At 32.5% G+C, this 21430-nt stretch overlaps 1 protein-coding gene across 1 annotated transcript in view; it reads left to right on the forward strand.

Annotated features, from left to right (window-relative positions):
- LOC145263077 (mannosyl-oligosaccharide alpha-1,2-mannosidase IA-like) overlaps positions 1 to 21430 on the forward strand; it is a 241408-nt gene that overhangs the window by 173813 nt on the left and 46165 nt on the right. Inside the window, exons 3-4 of the mRNA XM_080119946.1 lie at positions 8111 to 8205; positions 13024 to 13147. Coding sequence (XP_079976072.1) covers positions 8111 to 8205; positions 13024 to 13147 — 219 coding nt within the window. The remainder of the gene's footprint in view (positions 1 to 8110; positions 8206 to 13023; positions 13148 to 21430) is intronic.

Genomic DNA, 21430 nt, shown 5'->3' on the forward strand with positions numbered 1-21430 from the left:
TAAAAAATTTGTAAAATTGTTTTTGTTTTTTTTTCAACAATAAAGGGGGTGGGGATACGTTGTAATTTGTTCCGATTCTTCTTTTTGTTAATTTTCATTTCTGATGAGTCAGGAATTTTTAAACAGTCCTTGATATTCTTTCTGATGAAAACCTGACAAAGTATCTTTTTTTTTTTTTTTTTTTTTTTTTTTTTTTTTTTTTTACGCCCAATTCTGTTCGTTTCTGATTGGCTCTTTTTTGATAGACCTTTCCAGAAATGCAATTAGCATTCTGTCGTTAATCAGAGAAACATAGGGAAATTAGCAACCAATCTTGCGGTAACTTTCGGCAATGGAAAAATATTGCTTTAATTCAATAAAAACGTCCGCATTTTCAAAAGTAGAGAAAAATAAAAAAAAAAAAGAAATTTAGAAAATTTAGAAAAAAATGTGAAAAAAAAATTCACATAAGAAAAGTAAATAAATCTAACTGATTAAAAAATATTTTGATTGAAAGTTAATTTTTTTTTCCTGTTTAAATAAAACTTAAGGGTATTTAAATAAGAATGATAGCTTAAGTGCTTTGGTTTTTATAGATGAATAGATACATGTAAAAATATTATTTCAAACTTAAATACTATGGATCAACAAAAATTTTATTTTAAATTGAAGCATGATAGATGAAAATGCTATTTCAATCTTAAGACTTAATAACTAAGTAAAATGGTATTTCAAATTTGAGCATGGCAGACCCCCAAAATATTATTTTAATTTTAAGTGTAATAGCCCAACAATTTTTTTTTCACATTGAAGCATGATAGACCGTTGAAAATGCAATTTCTCCCTAAAGCATGACAGACCATTGAAAATGCTATTTCTTCATAAAGCATGACATGCTGTTGAAAATGCTATTTTTCCCTTAAGCATAATAGACCATTGAAAATGCTATTTTTCCCTTAAGCATAACAGACCATTGAAAATGCTATTTTTCCCTTAAGCATAACAGACCGTTGAAAATGCTATTTTTCCCTAAAGCATGACAGATTGTTACAAAAGTTTCTTTTCACTAAAGCATGCCAGATCATTAGAAATGTTATTTCAAACTAAAGCTTGGCAGGCTCTATAAAATGCTATTTCAAACTGAAGCATGACAGATAAAAATAAATGCTATTTTAAACTTAAGCATTACTGACCAAAGAAAATACAATTTTTCCCATACACACTATGGTCCAATTAAAATACTATTTTAAACTGAAATATGGCAAACTGATGAAAATATTTTTTCAAACTTAGAAAAAATATATTTTAACCTTTATTGGTATGGCCTAACAAAAATCTATTTTAAACTGAATATGAAAGGCCAATTATTTTAAACTTAAGCATGCTGACTGAAGGAAATGCTGTTTGAACCTCTTTTGCTATGAACCAACGAAAGTACGAATTAAATCTGAAGTATGCCAGATTGCTGAAAATGGCATTTTAAATTTAAGTATCCCAGTTAAAAAAAATATTTAATTTTCAACTTAAGCGTAACTGACTGATAGACAAAGCATCATGTTGCAAGTCCGCATCTAAGAATTTTAAAAATTTTAGAGGAAAAAAAATATTTTGACAAAAATAAATTTTTAATAAAAGAAAACTAAGTGAATTCAAATGAGACTTTTTTTTATTTTTTATTAGAAATGTCGTCGTAGAAGGAAATCGGTGGCAGGAATAATTTTCTTTGATTTTCTATGAAAATATTATGGAATTTTTTACATTTTTTTTTTTTTTTTTTTTTTTAAATAATTGAATCATTTTAATTTTCTTTTCTTTAGAATCTTCATTTTTAGTGGCCTTGAAAAAAAAAAAAAACAACCCAACTTTTTTTATGATTAAAAATGAAAGAATATAAGAAGAACCTGATCAAGATGAAAAACTATTTGGTTGGTTAATTCGTTAGCATAGAAGACTTGGTATCAAATTATCCTGCAGTGCCTTTGTTCAATCATATTCATTTAAGCATTCTCCAAAGAGAATAATAAATAGATTATATAAAACGTAGCTAAAAGTTAGAAACTACACAAGGCACCCCCATAAACATGATATATCCTTTTTGCAGCATTGGCCTAGTTTAAATATGGGCACTATTTTAACATCTGGAATCATCAGAAACAATCTGTGATGGCATGTGAGGGGGAGGGGCGACATTCAGAATTTTTTTTTTCTTTGTCCGAAATTTTTTTTTTTGTCCGAAATTCTACCTAAAATAAAATTTCTTTGTCGTCAGGCTAGAATCAAAGTGGAGTTTCTGTTTTGTTTTCCGTCAGAGGAGAGGAAATCGCTCTTGACTGAGAAGAGAGATAGTGGGAGTGAGAATGATAAATAGAAAGTTTGGGGGAGGAGGAGAACACTTTTTTTTTTATCCTTGTATTTTGTTATCTATAACTTGGGGAAACATTAGGTAGCCATGTTAATTTATATCTATAAAAGTTACATAGAATAACTACCATCCTCTTATTTTTACAAAGTACACAAACATATATGTATATGCATATGCAAATTACATTCCAATAACAAGAGAACACAATCATAATTTTTGTTTATTGTTTGTTTTTTGTTTTATTTTACTTGCCTATATTTTTTCCTTTATTGTCTTGTTTCATTGTTATTATGGCTAAAATCAAAATGTAGTATATGTTCTTCAGTGCAAAACTTCTGCTCTTAAGCTATCTGACTGCGAAAGGATCTGCCACCGGGCTCTCGGTTCAAGGTTCAAGGCATTTTTCTCGTTTGCAAGGACCAGAACCCCTCTTTTGGGGAGTCAGGACCTTGAGCATAGTTTTAAGCATTTGTTAGTTTTAAGTGTTTTAGTATTAAGGTTTTCTTCTTTTCTCCCTCTCTCTGGGCAGGAATGTCTACTTCTCCCTCTTAATTGCTAGCGGCACTCTTTTTTTTTGGGGGGGGGGGTGCTCTGAATATCATTTGTTTCAAATTTTGCTGATCTCCGTTTGGGGTCACCTCTGACTCTTACAGGGTTCGTACAAGCTGGAGAAATCCTTAAATTTTGAATTTTGCCTTGAAAAGGCCTTATTTCTATTATTACCTTGAAAAATCCTTGAAAATATGGAAAATGTCTTTTAAAAAATTGTATTCTTTATGTCCAGTAAAAATTTGTGCCGAAATATTAAAAAAATAAGATCAAAATGAATACTATTAAATTATTTTTTAAGTATTAAGAAAAATACCATTAAGTTTTTTTGTTTTTTTTTAAATTGAAAATAAAATGGAAATAAGTTATTCTGAAATCGTATTTTTGTAGATATAAGAGTTAGTTCCCTTTATCGTGAGACTATCTAATGTTTTCCATATAATAACATCTAATGTTTTCCATATAATAACATCTAATGTTTTCCATATAATAACATCTAATGTTTTCCATATAACAACATCTAATGTTTTCCATATAACAACATCTAATGTTTTCCATATAATAACATCTAATGTTTTCCATATAAAAACATCGGGTAGTTTCATAGTAAAGGGGCGTAACTCTTGCATACACAATACCGAAAATTTTAAAGTAAAACGAACAAAGTGTAGACCAATCTACAATGGGGAAAATAACATTTAATCGTGTTTGGTTGGCTAACTATAAGTGGGTCAAGGCATGCAAATATGATTGCCGATAGGCATATTGTTTTCTATGTAAATGGAAATGACTATTATTTTTGATTTATTCTATCATTGTTTATATATCTAATTTTGTTTTGAAAACTTGAATTTTGTTTTGAAAACTTGAATTTTGTTTTGAAAACTTGAATTTTGTTTGGGAAACTTGAATTTTGTTTTGGAAACCTGAATTTTGTTTTGAAAACTTGAATTTTGTTTTGAAAACCTGAATTTTGTTTTGAAAACTTGAATTTTGTCTGGAGAAGTCCTTGAAAAACTCTGAAAAGTCCTTGAAATGGACATTGAAAATCTGTACAAACCTTGCCTTAACGTTCCCATTCAAGCTAACTCTTATAATCTTGCCTTAACTTTCCCATTCGAGATAACCCTTATCCCCGAGTGGCTTCTGGGCCTTGATAAGTGGTGACTACCATGTAAAAAAAAAAAAGTAGCGGCCTTTTCTATATAACACCTTTTTAAAACGGTTATCACCTATGTCAAGTGTTGCTGACCTCCGTCTGGGGTCACCACCGACCCTTTAAAGGGTTCTAATGCAAAACATGTTTGACGCCGTTTTTTTTTTTTTAAATCACGAAAGAATCACTGTAAAAAGTATTAAATTTTTACACTCGACCACATTTCCAAATCGTGTTTTCTTTTTAATTTCAATTAAAATAAATTTTTACTCAAAGTCTAGATTTAGTATATTCGCCCATTTATTATTCTAGGTCATAATCTAAACAAATTTATTCTGGTTTGCATTCAAACTCCACACACACATCTCTACTATTATATAAACGTCACTTTGTGAATGTGTGAGTTCCTTCCTCATAGGTTCCGAAACGACTGAGCCTATCTTTTACAAATTTCACTCAAGGGTAGTTTATGTCTGGCAGTGTTCTTAGATATCTTTTGTACAGAAATTCATTCGATAAGCATCAAAAATCGAAAAAATCCAATCTTTAAAATAGTCTTTCTCTCTTATAGATAAAAAAGAATTTTTACATTACAGGAATATTTTACATTACACCGGCCAAGGGAAATAATAAAATCTCAGCAAATCATTTCCTCTTAAAAAAAAAAAAAACCAGATTTATTGTCATCTAGAGATATAGCTTAGTGGTAGAGTATTTGACTACAGATCGAATAACCCCCCCCCCCTGTTTAAGCCCGGGAGTACCTCACCATTTTACTTGAATTTTTTCTTATTAATGAGTTCAATTTATGATAAAAGACAAGGTACCATTTAAAATCGCTGCAAATCATTTCTTTGTTTGCATATTTTTACAACACAACATTAATCAGAAGTGACTTTTTCAGGGCAATCATCGTCAAGCCCAAATATCAGCTGACGTGACATTGTAAACAAACACAGACGGAATTTGATGAACGACATTATCATTATTATTTTTTTTATTTTATTTATTATTTTTGCGAAGTAATTCACATATTATTCCCCATAATATAGAGGCTTGATGCTAAAATAATACATACAAAATCTGCATAAATTAAAATATCATGTTTAAGTATATTGTATGACTGGGGCAATGCCGGGCGGTCAGCTAGTATATATATATATATATATATATATATATAAGAGCAAACAGTTAATAAAATATGTTAAAAAACACTTTGAAAAAGAGTTAAAAACATATTTAATCTGAAACGGAAACACTTGATAAGTGGATAGTCCTTAATCCGCGGAGTTTCGAAGAAATACTTTCCTTCTCATCAGAGGGTAGGAATTAGCAAAATGCGGGATCGGATTTTGCATACAAAAGTATTTGATGAAACTACAAGTAAGTCAAAGATCTTACTTGATAACAAAAAGTGAAGCAGAGCGAATATGGTGAAGAAAAGGGTGATTACACGTGAATGGATAGTCTGGTGAAAGGTAAATAATCCAACGACGGTAAAACCCAAAAATATAACTCCAAGAAAGTTAATTAAGTTTCCATTTCCATTGTATATATATATATATATATATATATATATATATATATATATATATATATATATATATATATATCTTTCTCATCCAAAATAACTGCCCTCATTATGAAAGACTAGAGATTTGTGGTTGCATCTAAAAAACGTCATATTTTTCATAGATAAATGTGTGTATGGATTCACCTTCCATATGTGCTTTATAAGATTTGCAGTGACGATTTCACTGATTGCAACCTTCTCTCCCCAAGAAAGTTGTTGCTTCCGAAACACATAGAATAAACTTGAGTTCCTGCCAAATACCGGCTGATTTAGCACTGTATTCATGCAGACTTTAAAAAGGTATTCTTTGAACTAACTGGTCATTCTTATTCGATGTCAAGGGAATATTTACCATTACTTAGTCTCTTTAGTGCCATTTATTCAACTACAAGATTGTGTTAGTCAATGAGACGCGTACTCCAGGGATCGCATGCGTCGATCGTTTGATATGAATATTCATAGTCCTACACATGTCTCGGAAGTTTTGATTGTTAAACTCTCTCCAAATTGTCTGTAAGAAAGATTTCTTCATGTCCTTCCTTTTAGTGTTCTCTTCACAATTGACGATTGGCAACCATGGTTCTCCAAGGAATTCGATGCTCAACCATTCATGCTATTCATGGCATAGTTTTCCAAAATGGCTTCCCACCTCTTGATGTCGTTCCTTTGAATCAACATACTACTACTACTACTACTTATATATACCAGGTTAAAGGTATTCAAGAGTGACAACTAATGAATTTAACAAAGTTATTAAAAGTGCTCAGTAAAAGAAGAGCAAGATATATTTTTGTTAATAAAAACAAATTTACGTGGTTGTGACACTGGACATGCTAATGTTTCAGACAAATTGTTGGTTAAAACCAGAAGTGTTCGTCAGGTGATCTTATAAATGGTTGCTTTCCACTAAAGAAACCAATCCTCAGATCTATCTATCTATCTATCTATACATATATTGTCTCTGGTAAGTTTTTTAGTGTGCCTCGAATATTTAACAAAACATGTGTAAGACGTACTTCATATGAATAAAATATTAAGAGTGATAATTGAATACATCTCCTGGTTTTGGGATGTTGCTTAACGATATATATATATATATATATATATATATATATATATATATATATATATATGATGTTCGCCCATCACTTGCTAAGATGACCGTGATCATGCAATTAATCTGTGGGTCTGGAGTTAACTTGTCAGTCCCCTTCGAGCTCTGTGGGGCACCTATAGAATGATTCTGTAGATGCTGACTGCTTTGTCTTGTCTAATAATGCGTTTCCTCTCGCATTCTTCAGCAATTTTAGCTCCTTTGTGGCTTGCATGATGCCAAAAGCATCCGTTTTGAGCTAGGTTTTCACTCTAGTCGGAATACAAACTGAACTGTTTGACGGACACCTTAAAGCTGTCCTTGAACCGTTTCCGCTGTTCTCCTATGATTCATTATCCTTTGGACAGCTCTCCGTAAAGAACCTGTTTTGGGAGTCTTGAATCTGACATGCAACATATCTGATCGGCGTTTGAGAAGAATAACCGTCTCGGAATGGGTAAAATTATTTTCCAGAGGTTTTGCATCATTTTTATATTCATCCACGAAGAGTAAAATCAAGATATAATTTTGACTAAACCTTATGTCTAGAATCCTATTTCAATTTTTATTCAAAGCCATGACATGATTTTGATTCATGCTGTTACTTGAAACATAAAAGGCTATTATTTGGGGCTGTGTCTATCAGGGGACTATGGAGAGTTGAGCAGTGAAATGTCTGCTCACATTACATTCAACAGATTAGTACAGTCAGGGAAGAATGAAACAGAGAGGGAATTCCAAAGTGTAGCAGCCCAAGAGAAGAAATTATTAGAGTAGGAGGTTTTTGGGAATTTAAGCCTCTCTAAAGTAAAGGGGTGGGATTTTTCTGCTTGTCTGATTAGTCGATAGTACATTGAGAGGGCACAAGTCATACGAGCTCATCAGAGCACATTCCATTAAAGTACTTGTAAAACAAGTTTAGGGATGCAACACTGCAGCGATGGGACAGAGGTTGGTGTTTGGCTGACAGTACTGGACCTATTAGATCTGAGACTTTTTGTTACTGCTTCATGGCATTTGGTGGAGAGGAGAGGTATGGTTTTGGAAGGTGATTTAAGTCACCAAATATGGTCATTCACTTGGTGAAGGGGTTAATGAGTGTGTGACATCAATCTAACTCTTAACCGTCTTTCAAGATAATTGGATTTCTTCCGCCTTCAAAAGAATTATTAGTAATTTGACATTTGTTTTACCAAGAGACTAATTAAGACAAATGACGTTGGAATCGGTAATTAGACGAGAGTACACTCTTGCTCTGTCTTTTTTTTTTTTTTTTTTTTTTTTTGTACACATTAATAAATTGGCTGGTATTTTCATCCACTTAACGGAAACGTGGGAAATAAAAATAAAAATAAATGTGTATATTTTGATTTTTTTTTTTTTTTTTCGTTTTTCTAGATGTTTAAAGAGAAGGCAATCTCAGTTGGAAACAAATTGCTCCCCGCATTCAACACACCAACAGGTATTCCACAGTCCATGATCAACCTGAAGACGTAAGTACTTTAGAATTACTTATCTTACATATTTTATATTAACGTTTCACATACAGGATTGTCGAGTCAGATAATACATATATGATATGTGACCCCGACTCTTACGATTCCCTAAATTCTGACCTGACACTTAGGATTCCCAAAATTCCACATTACATAATAATTTCCTTTTCATGATAAAACACATGCATTATACATAGTTACATCTATATAATAAAGTAAAGCCAGTTAGCTCCTTGATTTTTATCATTAATGGGTTCCTTCGTATAAAATCAGAATTTCATTCTGAATAGTTATTTTATTTTTTAAAACATTGGTCCATGTCTGTTAAGGAAAATAAAATGAAATTTGAGTTAATTTCTCCAATTTTTTTCATTAACCCACCTTTTTTTTTTTTTAAAAAAAAAAGGGGGAGATAACTCCATATTTGGTCATTACATACGTATATCCCCTTTGTTTGGAAGAGAAAAATAATACTTTTGAAAAAAATAAGAATATTATACCTCTGTACTTTTCTTCTGCACACTTCTCTATCTTTAAAAAAATAATAATAAAATAAAAGAAGGAAATTATAACAACAATAGGGACAACTAGTATAATATCTATTATCATATCAAAAAAAAAAACCTTTGTTTGTTTGTTCCCTTTGGGCTACGAAAAAGCTGGACGGATTTTTATGAAATTCCACACAAATGTACTTTATGTATCTAGCAGTGTTCTTAGATAGGTTTTGTATCAGAATGTCTTCGATAAGTATCGATAATCGAAAAAAATCCAATTAAAGAAGGGACCGGCGATTTTGACCAAAGTTAACACCTTATACAGTCTAACATCACAAGTGCATTGGAGAAGTTTTATTACCACACAAGCAGAAAAGCATAATATATCAAATCAACAGTAGGTTCTTTGATATGACGGGCACGTTCAAAATGAATGTTTCTGTTTAGAACACAATTGGACCATGATGCTTGACTTTTGTTTTTTAAACTTTTGATTCAAAATTCACCTGCAAATATTATGCTATCCAAAGCGGTAACTGCAGACAGAAATACCCTGTCACTAAATAAACGCCACAGGAGCATGGCTACATTAACAACGAAGGTGAAATACCAGAATAGACGCTTACAGGTGGATGCTTGAGTGTGGCAAATCTATATATCTATGAAAGTGAGAATGTGTGTGAGGACACTTCTCAACCTATATACTCAACGGATTTTTTGATCTACAGACTCGAAATTTGTAATATAGCATATTCAGACATGTGGAAAATTTTTTAACCGTTTTCATCCGGAAAAAAACAACAAAAAAAAAACGGGCTGCTAAGGGGTAAAAATTGACAAATTGCTACGTGGGGACTGTCGGATTTTTATCTATTTGCTAACTGTTCTACAAATGTGCATGCATAAATAGTTCACATGACATTATGTTAAAAATAAGTAGGTCTGAAAATACATTTTAACGATCATGTAAAGCCGGCCTAATGGTTATCGTACATAAAGTTTTGGTTTCGATCTCTGCCTGAGTGTTTGTTTTTTTTTGTTTTTTTTTTGTACTTACAAGAAGTGAACTGTTTAGGAAAACATAATACTCGCATGCACATGTCTAAGTTTCTGTATGAATTAAAATATAATATTTATGCATATTTTACGAGCAGGCAACACTGGGCGGCCTGCTAGTTATTATATAAAATAACTGCTTTATCCTTATTTTCATGGCAAGTGCTCGTCTGAGCTTCAATCTATGCCCCCCATCGCCAAACTTTCATGAGAAACACTCGTCTAGCTGAAAACACTATCAATAAATTCTCTCACTGTTTATCTGTGCCTAAACCTAATCGTAGATTCCATGAACAAAGTTTCTTTCTTAGAACTGCACACCTTGGAGCTCTCTTTCTTTTGCCTGCTTTCCGGCTGACTATAATATGGTCATCTTCAAGTCTAACGTAAACAAGTTCTTGATGAGCCGTTCCCCTTAAGTAATCCAATTTACCAAATTTCCACTACTAATAATTATTACGACATTGTCCCATTGACCATTATATGCTTATTAACCCTCGTACTCGAGTGGCCTCCGGGCCTGGATAAGTAGTGACTCCTTTGTAAAAAAAAAAACAAACGAAACTGACGTCAATACTCAACTTTTTTTCTTTTTTTTTTTTTTTTTTTACATAGGCATCACCACTTATCAAGGCCAAGAGGGCACTCGAGGATAAGTGTTAAAGAGTGTAAAGTAGAAATTGGACAATATAGTAATCGTTAGTAATGGAAATTCGATAAATTTGTTAACAAGTTAACTGGCAATTGATTTGAGAAAACCATTCCATCAATTCTCGTGTGTCTTCCCCCTCATCAATCCACATTCGTAACAACTGCCAATGTTTTTATACGTCAGTGTTTCTTGGCATTTTTGTATGCACACTGGAAATATAATGCATTAAGCTATCTATATCCTTACTTCACTATAGACCACCTTATTATACAGGAATTCTTTCAGAAAGAAATCATCTCTTGAGCTCGACTGCGCTCTAATCTATGGTCACCCACCCTCCGTCTGCAAAACTTTCACAAGCACTCGTCTGGTTACAACCACTATCAACAATTTTCCCTGCTCATCATGTCATAATCTAAAGGCAAATTCCATAAACAAAATCTCCTTCCTAGAACTTCCGGTCTGTGGAATTCTGAGCTGACTAAAAACATGGTCATCCTCAAGTCTAATGTAAACAAGTTCTAGTTGAGCCATCCACTTAAATAATCAAATTCTACCCAATTTTCACCACTACCGATCATCACCCTGTTGTCTCACTGACCGCCTTACGCTCATTAATTCTTATCCTCGAGTGGCATTCAGGCCTTTATAAGTTGTGACTCCCTTGTAAAAGAAAATAATAATAAAAGAAGATGCTACTATCGGAAACAAATGTGATTGTTGTGTGCGTGGTGAATGTGGTTGATTGCTGGAGGCATTCGACTGTTTCTAGTAATTAATAAAATTTCCATTCTACGAATTAAGGGAAGGAACTTACAAGGTGAAAGGTTTCACTTTTATCTGAACGAGCCAAATTAATTTGTGCACAGGCTTCTGTTCAATGAACGAGATAACCTTCTAATGTATTAATAATTTTGCACACACGGTATACGTATGCATATATATATATATATATATAGAGAGAGAGAGAGAGAGAGATTTATGGATTGATATTATAATTAAATGAATGGTTTTGCACTTCAAAAGTCACTTCCAAGAATTGTAAATGTCAACGTAATTAAAGGAATAAATTGTAAGATGATCAACATGAAATTTAGAATATAGACTTTTGTCATTTGTTTGTTATATGCTCTGTAATTACATTGAGCTTCATTAATTAATGATTAGTATATAAAAAAAGGGAAATGTAATTGAAAAATTGGAAAAATATGTTTGCAGAAATATATATATATATATATATACACACACACACACGTAGACAAAGTACAGACACATATATAAGGAACTTTCTCTCTCTCTCTCTCTCTCTCTCTCTCTCTCTCTCTCTATATATATATATATATATATATATATATATATATATATATATATATGAGGGACTTTGTCTATGTGTCTGTGAGTTCGTTTCCTATGGACTCCAAAACGGCTGGGCCGATTTTTTAAATTTTACACAAATATATCTTATGTGTCTGGAAGTGTTCTTAGATGGGTCTTGTACCGGAATGCCACTGATAATTATCGATAATCGGGGGAAAAAAAACAAAAAAAAAACATTAAAAGATGGAACAGTACGATTTTGAGCAAGGTTACAACCTTTACATAGTCTAACATCGCAAGTGCATTTAAGAAGTTTTATTACCACACACAAAAAAATGTGTCCAGCACATAAAAGCAACAGTAGGGTCTTTTATATGACATAGGTGCGTTTAAACTGAATGTTTCTGTTTAGAGTGCAATTGAACCGTTATACTTGATTTTTGCACTTTAAACTTTGATTCTAGCCAATATATATATATATATATATATATATATATATATATATATATATATATATACACACACACATTTTATAAAATAAACAGTACTTTCTCTAAAGTCTAATGTATTATGGATTAAGTCAGTGTGAGGAGGAATGTGAAGCTTCCTCCCAGTGCACCGTGCTGGGTCCCTAAATAGAGATAGCAATCAATCGATTTGATTGAAAAATAAGTGATATTACCGCTTTTGATGACAATAAAATATGGGAGGGTGAAACAGACGTTGATCCTTATGAAATCTTCGGGTTTCCCTTCCTTGCTAGTATATGTACATATATATATATATATATATATATATAAGTTATGAAAATATACATGGCAATCAAGCTACACAGAATATTCTGCGTTTCAATCTCGAGAGAATTCATCAGGCTTATTTGGCCTGATGAAAAAGATTTCAGGTTTTCGGTGAAAAAACAAAAAAGATTTCAGGTTGCCGGTGAAAAAAAATAGATAGTACTAACAAGCAGCTCGTCAATTATAAAAGTTTCCTGGTTTTTATTTATTTATTTAAAAAAAAAATTGTTTTCTTTGTAGTTTGGATTTTCTTTATTGATCCGTATCCTCGAGTGGCTTTTGGACTTCATGAATGGTGGCTCGCTTAGTAAAAAAAACAAAGAAAGAAAAAAAAAACAGCTTACAGCATTTTTTTTTTTATTTCGCATTCTGTTGACTAGAATGTTCACATTTCAATATTTTTTTACCAAACCTAATAAGATTGTAAAGGGTCTGCTGAGTTTACCATTCTTTATTTTTTTGATTTTCTGTATTTTTTTTTTCTGTTCTATTTCAGCGGCAGCACCCGTAATTGGGGCTGGGCGTCAGGAGGTTGTTCTATACTTGCAGAGTTTGGTTCTGTTCACCTGGAATTCATCTACCTTACCAACATAAGCGGCAATCCTATCTTCGAACAAAAGGTGAGTGCATCCACTTCTCTATTTTTCGCGTGCCCCCTGCCAGCGCTTGAAACACCCCCCCCTCCTTCAGCCCAAGAAAAACTATTATCTGAGCCCCCACCTTCACACATAAGTAGTCTAGTCTTTGTAAACAAACAAATGTGTTAATTCTTTTTTAATCACCAAAAAAACAGACAATTATCAAACTTTAATGCCATTCTCTTCATATAATGAAAGTGATATATTTTTGGTTAAAGTAGCTGAGTGGTATTGGTTACAGTAATCAAGTAATACAATCAAGTAAATCTCCTTAACTGAACAATTATTCGTAATCATAACTGGTAACATACTTATAGAGAGTAGAAAGTAGACCTTGGGTTCACTTCCGCTTCGTAACTCTGTAATGTGCATATTAGTGCGTGGGAAAATATCAGCAGCAGTGAAGGATGACGGCATCCAAATACTTTTATTTTTTTATTTATTCTCCGACAAAAGGACGGTTCACCTGTAAATTCATCCTTGTCCATTCATCCACTCGTCTGTCCGCACTTTTCTCAATAACTATATTATCCGTTTTTAGAGGGCGTACATATTATTTACGTGACGGCCTGTACATATATTATTAAATGTTCCTTGTAGTTGACAACGCACATATTTTAAATGTTCATTTAGAGAGGAGACAGAGTGACAGTAGGTACATGTTGAAGACATTTATACGGAGAGAGTTGATATTCACAAGACTTTGATGAGAGGATGAAGTGGTATACATTGATACATACTGGAATGATTAAACACATTACCTTTTCTCGTTGGAATGATGAACACAGAAAGACGGCAGTTATAAAAACATGTTGATAGTTTATTCTTCGACCGGTCGGAAATGATTCTGTACTTCAGGGATTCAAAGTTGTTACATGGTTCCTTCTAAGCCTCCCGCTTTCAAGAGGGTGCCCTGACTCTAACTGAGAATCGGTCTGATCCTCTCTGCTTCTCTCAGTCTCTGATCTGAATCTGATTCTCCTCGTTAACTCTTCGAACCCTTTCCTATATTGCGAAATCATTTCTGTCATGACCTCATGTATGCCTAGCAAACGTGACCACAACTCACATGTTTCAAACATGCGCGGTTTTCATGTTTTGAAACCATTTCTGACGACCAGGAAATTTCCCATTCTCTTTGTTTTACAAAGGAATTTAACCTACTTGTTAATTCTGTAACCAATATTTTTATTATGCATTCTTTCGAAGAAAGTGAATAGATTTTCCAGCCAAATTTTATTTATAAAATATTTTAAAAGAATTAACAATTTAACTGGACATTCAATTTAAAACCTATTGTTCTTTAAAACTTATCTACAGGGTTCGATTCTCGTTTTATCTGATAACATTTTCATTTAACTAATTCTCTTTTTTTACTTACATGTGTGGAGGAACCCAGATGTACTCATAATCATTTCATCGATATATATATATATATATATCTGACTGTTTCCTCATTTGTCTCCTCTCACTCTCCCCATCTCTTGTCTCCTCTCACTCTCCCCATCTCTTGTCTCCTCTCACTCTCCCCATCTCTTGTCTCCTCTCACTCTTCCCATCTCTTGTCTCCTCTCACTCTCCCCATCTCTTGTCTCCTCTCACTCTCCCCATCTCTTGTCTCCTCTCACTCTCCCCATCTCTTGTCTCCTCTCACTCTCCCCATCTCTTGTCTCCTCTCACTCTCCCCATCTCTTGTCTCCTCTCATACGTTTAGATCTGACATCCTCCCTGTCTTTAGCATATTGTCTTTTTTGTGTTCCCTCTCTCTCCCTCTTGAGTTCTCTCCCTCTCTTTTGAATTTTCTCTATTTTTCACGTTCTCTCTTTGTGTATTTCTTCTCTCTCTCTCTCTCTCTCTCTCTCTCTCTCTCTCTCTCTTTTCACATTCTCTCTCTCTCTCTCTTTAGCTTTCTATTTCTTCCACTTTCTCTTTACCTTTCTCTATCGCCCCCCTCTCTCTCTCTCTCCAGTTTTCTATCTCATTAGCTTTCTCTTTCTATTTCTCTTGCTTTATTTATCTCATCTTTTCTCTCTTTCTTTACATCCTCTTACATAACTTTGTTTGATTTAAGCATCTTGATTATTGTTGAAACCACATCAAAATCGATCTGTTTTATTAAAAAAATTTTTTTTTTTTTACTTTTATAATTTTAATATTTCCCCACGTTTAAAAACAAATTGTGAAAGAAATTTTTTAAAATTATCAAATGTCAATTTTTACAAAAAAATTAAAATACTAATAAAGTTAATTAGAAAAAGGGACCACCATACAGACCAACAGTTACTATCCAGCTCCCATTTCCCACCTCTCGGGAGTTGGTCCTCTTCCCCCCCCCTCTCTCTCCACATTAAAAAACGGCCTTGTGCCTAATTTGCTCAGTGGGGAAGCAAATAAATACATACTGCTAGCAAAGACCATGAGGGTAACCCCACATATAAGACCTTGGTCAATGTAGGGGCAACCCTTCATACCAATTGTCACTATCCAGCTCCCCTACTCCCCGGGGAGTTGGTCCCCATTTCCTCTTCACTCCTCACTTTAAAAATCGGCCTTGTGCCTAATTTGCTCAGTGGGGGAGCAAATAAATACCTCAAAGTGTAGTATCTGTTCCGGCAGAGACTGCAAGCAAAGACCATATGTGTGGGAAACCCCACATATAAGACCTTGGTCAATGTAGGGGCAACCCTTCATACCAATTGTCACTATCCAGCTCCCCTACTCCCCGGGGAGTTGGTCCCCATTTCCCCTTTACTCCTCACATTAAAAATCGGCCTTGTGCCTAATTTGCTCGGTGGGGGAGCAAATAAATACCTGGTCACTAATAGGCTCCTATATGGTTGACTATTATTGAAAACTGATCACATTTATAATGATAGAAGATGTATCGAGACACAGGAATGGGTATGTTTAATCTGGCATAATGATGATTCATGAAAATTGTGGGGTCTGCATACGCGCCTGGTCCACAAAGATGGAAATAAAAAATTTTAAAATTAAAAAAAAAACGTTTACAAGTGTTTTTGATATAGATGTACATAAGAATACTTTGATAAGTATGTTTTAACTTAAATAAGGATGGTATAATAAAATTGTGGGGTCTGCGTCCGCGCCTGACCTCCATAGAATGGAAATAGGCACAAACTTTAATAAAGACTTTTCATATCTATCTGCGTAAGTATACTTTGATAATTATGTTTCAGTTTGAAGAAATGTGGTATAATAAATTATGGGGTGTTCGTTCGCGCCTGATCTCCATAGAATGGAAATATGTCACAAAGTTTAACAAGGTTTTTTAATATAGATCCACAGAATATTGTGATAAGTGTTTCAGTGTGAACAGGTATGGTATGATAAATTATGGGGTTTATCTATTTTATTTTTACTTTCATCATATTTTGCTTTGGTTTTGAAACCCCCAAATTCGAAGTTATCTCTTTACAACCCTTGCTTTTCATAACCTATCATACTTTCATAAATCAGAGTCCATTTTCTGTAGGCTGTTTTTGAACCCAGTCAACGACGGGTACTTTTTCTAGTATATATATATATATATATATATATTTTTTTTTTTTTTTTTTTTTTTGTTGTTCTTCTTAGATAAGAACTTTAATTTTGCTTAACGCCAGTCATGGCGTTTTTTCTCTCCTTAAAATTTGGAAAGGTCTGGAACCTTTTTAATTTTTGTATTTTAATTTTTCTTGCCTGATGAAATCAAATATAATTGAAACGGTCTGCACTCCGTAGCAAGATATGACTATATTTACATAAAGAATAATAAAAATAATATAATTTGCTCTCTTTGATTGAGCACTATCAACGACCCTAGTTGAAATTCAATTATTTTTGGATATCTATCTATCTATCTATCTATCTATCTATCTCTCTCTCTCTCTCTCTCTATATATATATATATATATATATATATATATATATGTATATATATATATATATATATATATATAAATTCCACAGCCAAACAACGTCGCAGCCCACAAGAGCCATGACAGTCAAAGAACCGAGATAAAAAGTAAAAAAAAAAAAAAATTAAATTACTTGGGTGCCATCATCTAGAATCGAAACAAAACATTTAGCGCTCCAGCTGCGTTTGTTGCCGTTTGAACTAATTCGACAGACATATAAGTAAGTTATAAAATTAAACCACTTTAAGCTATGAGTAGTTGTATGCATGCGCAAACTAATAGAAATGTCGGTAAGTTGAAATTAACATTTTTTTTCATTTCAACTTTCCTATTTCTGTACGCGTTATTCGTCCATCCAAACAAAGATTTTATTCATTATAAACCACCCTTGGTGCATGATTATTACTTCCTGTTAGTTTCAGTGTTATGTGGCCAGTAGTTTAAGAGTTTATCGGTTAAATATTTATACACACATGCATACATCTTTTTTATTTATATAGATTATGAAATACAAAATATCCCAATGTTTTTATTTTTTTTACCCCCTGTGTGTGTGTGTGTGTGTATTACACTAGTGTTTCAGCCTTTCGGAAATCATCTGTGCAGGGATTACTATTACTGCCGGTCAGGAGATTCGACCCCAGCCACGAAGCCATCCCTGACTCCATTAGCAAGGAAAAAACCAAAAGGCCTTCATTAACTGCAAAATATACAGCTGAAATGAACGTTTATATAAAGTTTGAATGTCTAGACAGTGACAATGATCTTATAATTATAACATCGTGATCTGCGCATGTAAGCTCAAGTGACCGACTTTAATTTCAACTTAAAATGCTCAACAATAAGAACCGAGTTCTTAAAGGGGCTGTCATAATTATTACTATAATTATTTTTTAAATATCTACAGACACTAGTGTTTCATATATATATCTATATATATATATGTCTATATATATATATATATATATATATATATATATATATATATATATATTATTTTATGTGTTTGCATAAAATGTTTTGTAAATACTCTCAGTATTTACTACACCAGTGCTCGCTATGTGACTAGAGCTAGTTAGTATGTTTTCGAAATATATAGAGCAGAATGAAATGTGGAAAATTCTGTGTAGCTTAATTGCCATATATATTTTCAAAACTTACTACATATATATATATATATATATATATATCTCAGAATAATGAGATGAATTGGATAACAGATTATTTAATCTTGTAGTATCAAGTCTTACAAAATACTTTTATTTCGACCCTTATTTTCTTTATCTATGTCCCTTTAAAAGATTTAATCTTTAATATATTTTCTATGTGTGTGCTGAATGGCAAAATTATATTTAACCAGATTTAATATTTTGTTTATAACTTTACTCTGAGGAGATGAGCCTACATCGGAAATCCATGGATTAAGGAAATTACTTTTAATTGTAATCTTTGTTCAGATAATAAATTTTTGTTTTGAAAAAGTATATTTTTCTTACTAAAATTTAAATATATAAAAGAAAACAACACACACACACACACTATATATATATATATATATATATATATATATATATATATATATATATATATATATATATATATATTTATTTATACAAACATTGATGGCTACATATGTGCATGCCTGTTTCTGTAATCACCTGCGTTGGGGGATTACGTCTTCAGACCAAGAATTATCGTCGAGAACTCATATATATATATATATATATATATATATATATATATATATATGCACTATCTTTGAACATTTGCAATCTGCATCTCGATTTGAATGACTGCCAGGTTCTTCCATGCATATTCTTTGATGAATAGAAGCCAATGACCCGAGGGCATTCATTGTTTGTTCCTATCTCTGGCCAAACTGACTCCTTTGATCCAGCTGAAAGCCGCCTCTGTCGTCATCTTAATGGACGAGTAATTTGTTTGCAAAAGGACAGCCGTTTGTGAGCATCCAACTCAACCGCCAACTGTTTCTTTTATCCCGGTGCCAAGTGAATCCCACGACAATGCGTGCCACGCCCGTTGTGCACACGCAAAACGGTTCTGCTTTCCGGTTTCGGAATAAGAGAGCGTCCCCGGTTTTGTCTACTGCTTGAATATGATCGCATTTTTATACTCACCAATGTTATGTTTCCTTTAACAAGTTTGATATTAGAAATAACTTTCTTGTATTGGTCCCTTTATTTAGGTTTTAATTTATCAACAAAATTGGTTATCAATATAGCATATTCCAAATTGGTTATCAATATAGCATATTCCAAATTGGTTATCAATATAGTATATTCCAAATTGGTTATCACTATAGCATATTCCAAATTGGTTATCACTATAGCATATTCCAAATTGGTTATCACTATAGCATATTCCAAATTGGTTATCAATATAGCATATTCCAAATTGGTTATCACTATAGCATATTCCAAATTGGTTATCACTATAGCATATTCCAAATTGCTTATCAATATAGCATATTGCAAATTGGTTATCAATATAGCATATTCCAAATTGGTTATCACTATAGCATATTCCAAATTGGTTATCAATATAGCATATTCCAAATTGGTTATCAATATAGCATATTCCAAATTGGTTATCACTATAGCATATTCGAAATTGCTTATCAATATAGCATATTCCAAATTGGTTATCACTATAGCATATTCCAAAATGGTTATCACTATAGCATATTCCAAATTGGTTATCAATATAGTATATTCCAAATTGGTTATCAATATAGCATATTCCAAATTGGTTATCAATATAGCATATTCCAAATTGGTTATCACTATAGCATATTCCAAATTGGTTATCACTATAGCATATTCCAAATTGGTTATCACTATAGCATATTCCAAATTGGTTATCACTATAGCATATTCCAAATTGGTTATCAATATAGCATATTCCAAATTGGTTATCAATATAGCATATTACAAATTGGTTATCAATATAGCATATTCCAAATTGGTTATCAATATAGCATATTCCAAATTGGTTATCACTATAGCATATTCCAAATTGGTTATCACTATAGCATATTCCAAATTGGTTATCACTATAGCATATTCCAAATTGGTTATCACTATAGCATATTCCAAATTGGTTATCACTATAGCATATTCCAAATTGGTTATCAATATAGCATATTCCAAATTGGTTATCACTATAGCATATTCCAAATTGGTTATCACTATAGCATATTCCAAATTGGTTATCACTATAGCATATTCCAAATTGGTTATCAATATAGCATATTGCAAATTGGTTATCACTATAGCATATTCCAAATTGCTTATCAATATAGCATATTCCAAATTGGTTATCAATATAGCATATTCCAAATTGGTTATCAATATAGCATATTCCAAATTGGTTATCAATATAGCATATTCCAAATTGGTTATCAATATAGCATATTCCAAATTGGTTATCAATATAGCACATTCCAAATTGTTTATCAATATAGCACATTCCAAATTGGTTATCAATATAGCACATTCCAAATTGGTTATCAATATAGCATATTCAACAAGACAGTACGTCTGTTTGGCTTTATCGACAATATCTGTTATCAATGTAGTATTTTCACGTGGCAAGAATAAAGGCTCAGACTTGGAATTGGTGTTAACATATCAGACCTTTTGAAGATAATGGCTTTCTAATCTAAAATGCATCAAACATTAATACTATTTTTCCCCTTTTTTTGCAAAACTCAATCATGTTCTGTAAAGTCAGCAATTTTCCATTTTCTTTTCCCTTTTTATTATTTTTGGAATACTTTGAGATAAAGGCTTCATATTTTATGCATTCATTCTTTTTGTGGACTGTTATCCTCATCATAGTTGTTTTTCACCAGGTTTTTTTTATTTTTTATTTTTTGAATCCTTTCAAATGAAGGTAGCGGTTTCGATCCTACCCGAGCAGGCCAGAGGATTGGTTGTCCAAAACATGGTGAGACAATAACAATTATGGAAGACAGTAATTACTAGGGATACAGTTAAAAGACTTAGCATTCCTATTAATCATCTGAAGAAGGCCAGAGTATGAGTTGGCCGAAACATAGTGAAACAACAACAACTCAAAAGATGAAGTTAATAGTCCGCAAAAAAAAAAATGAATGAAGAATTTTCCTACACACACATATATATATATATATATATATATATATATATATATATATATATATATATATATATATATGGCGGGTGTCTACTTAAATAGACATTCCGACGAGTTATTTACAGGCAACAATTTCATGGTCGAGTGGGAGAACTGCCGACTGTCAACACGACGGTTCTAGGTTCAATCCTTGGCTTGGGAGAGATGC

Source organism: Euprymna scolopes, chromosome 38, assembly GCF_053919585.1.
Source record: "Euprymna scolopes isolate OS-2025 chromosome 38, ASM5391958v1, whole genome shotgun sequence".
NCBI lineage: Eukaryota > Metazoa > Mollusca > Cephalopoda > Sepiida > Sepiolidae > Euprymna > Euprymna scolopes.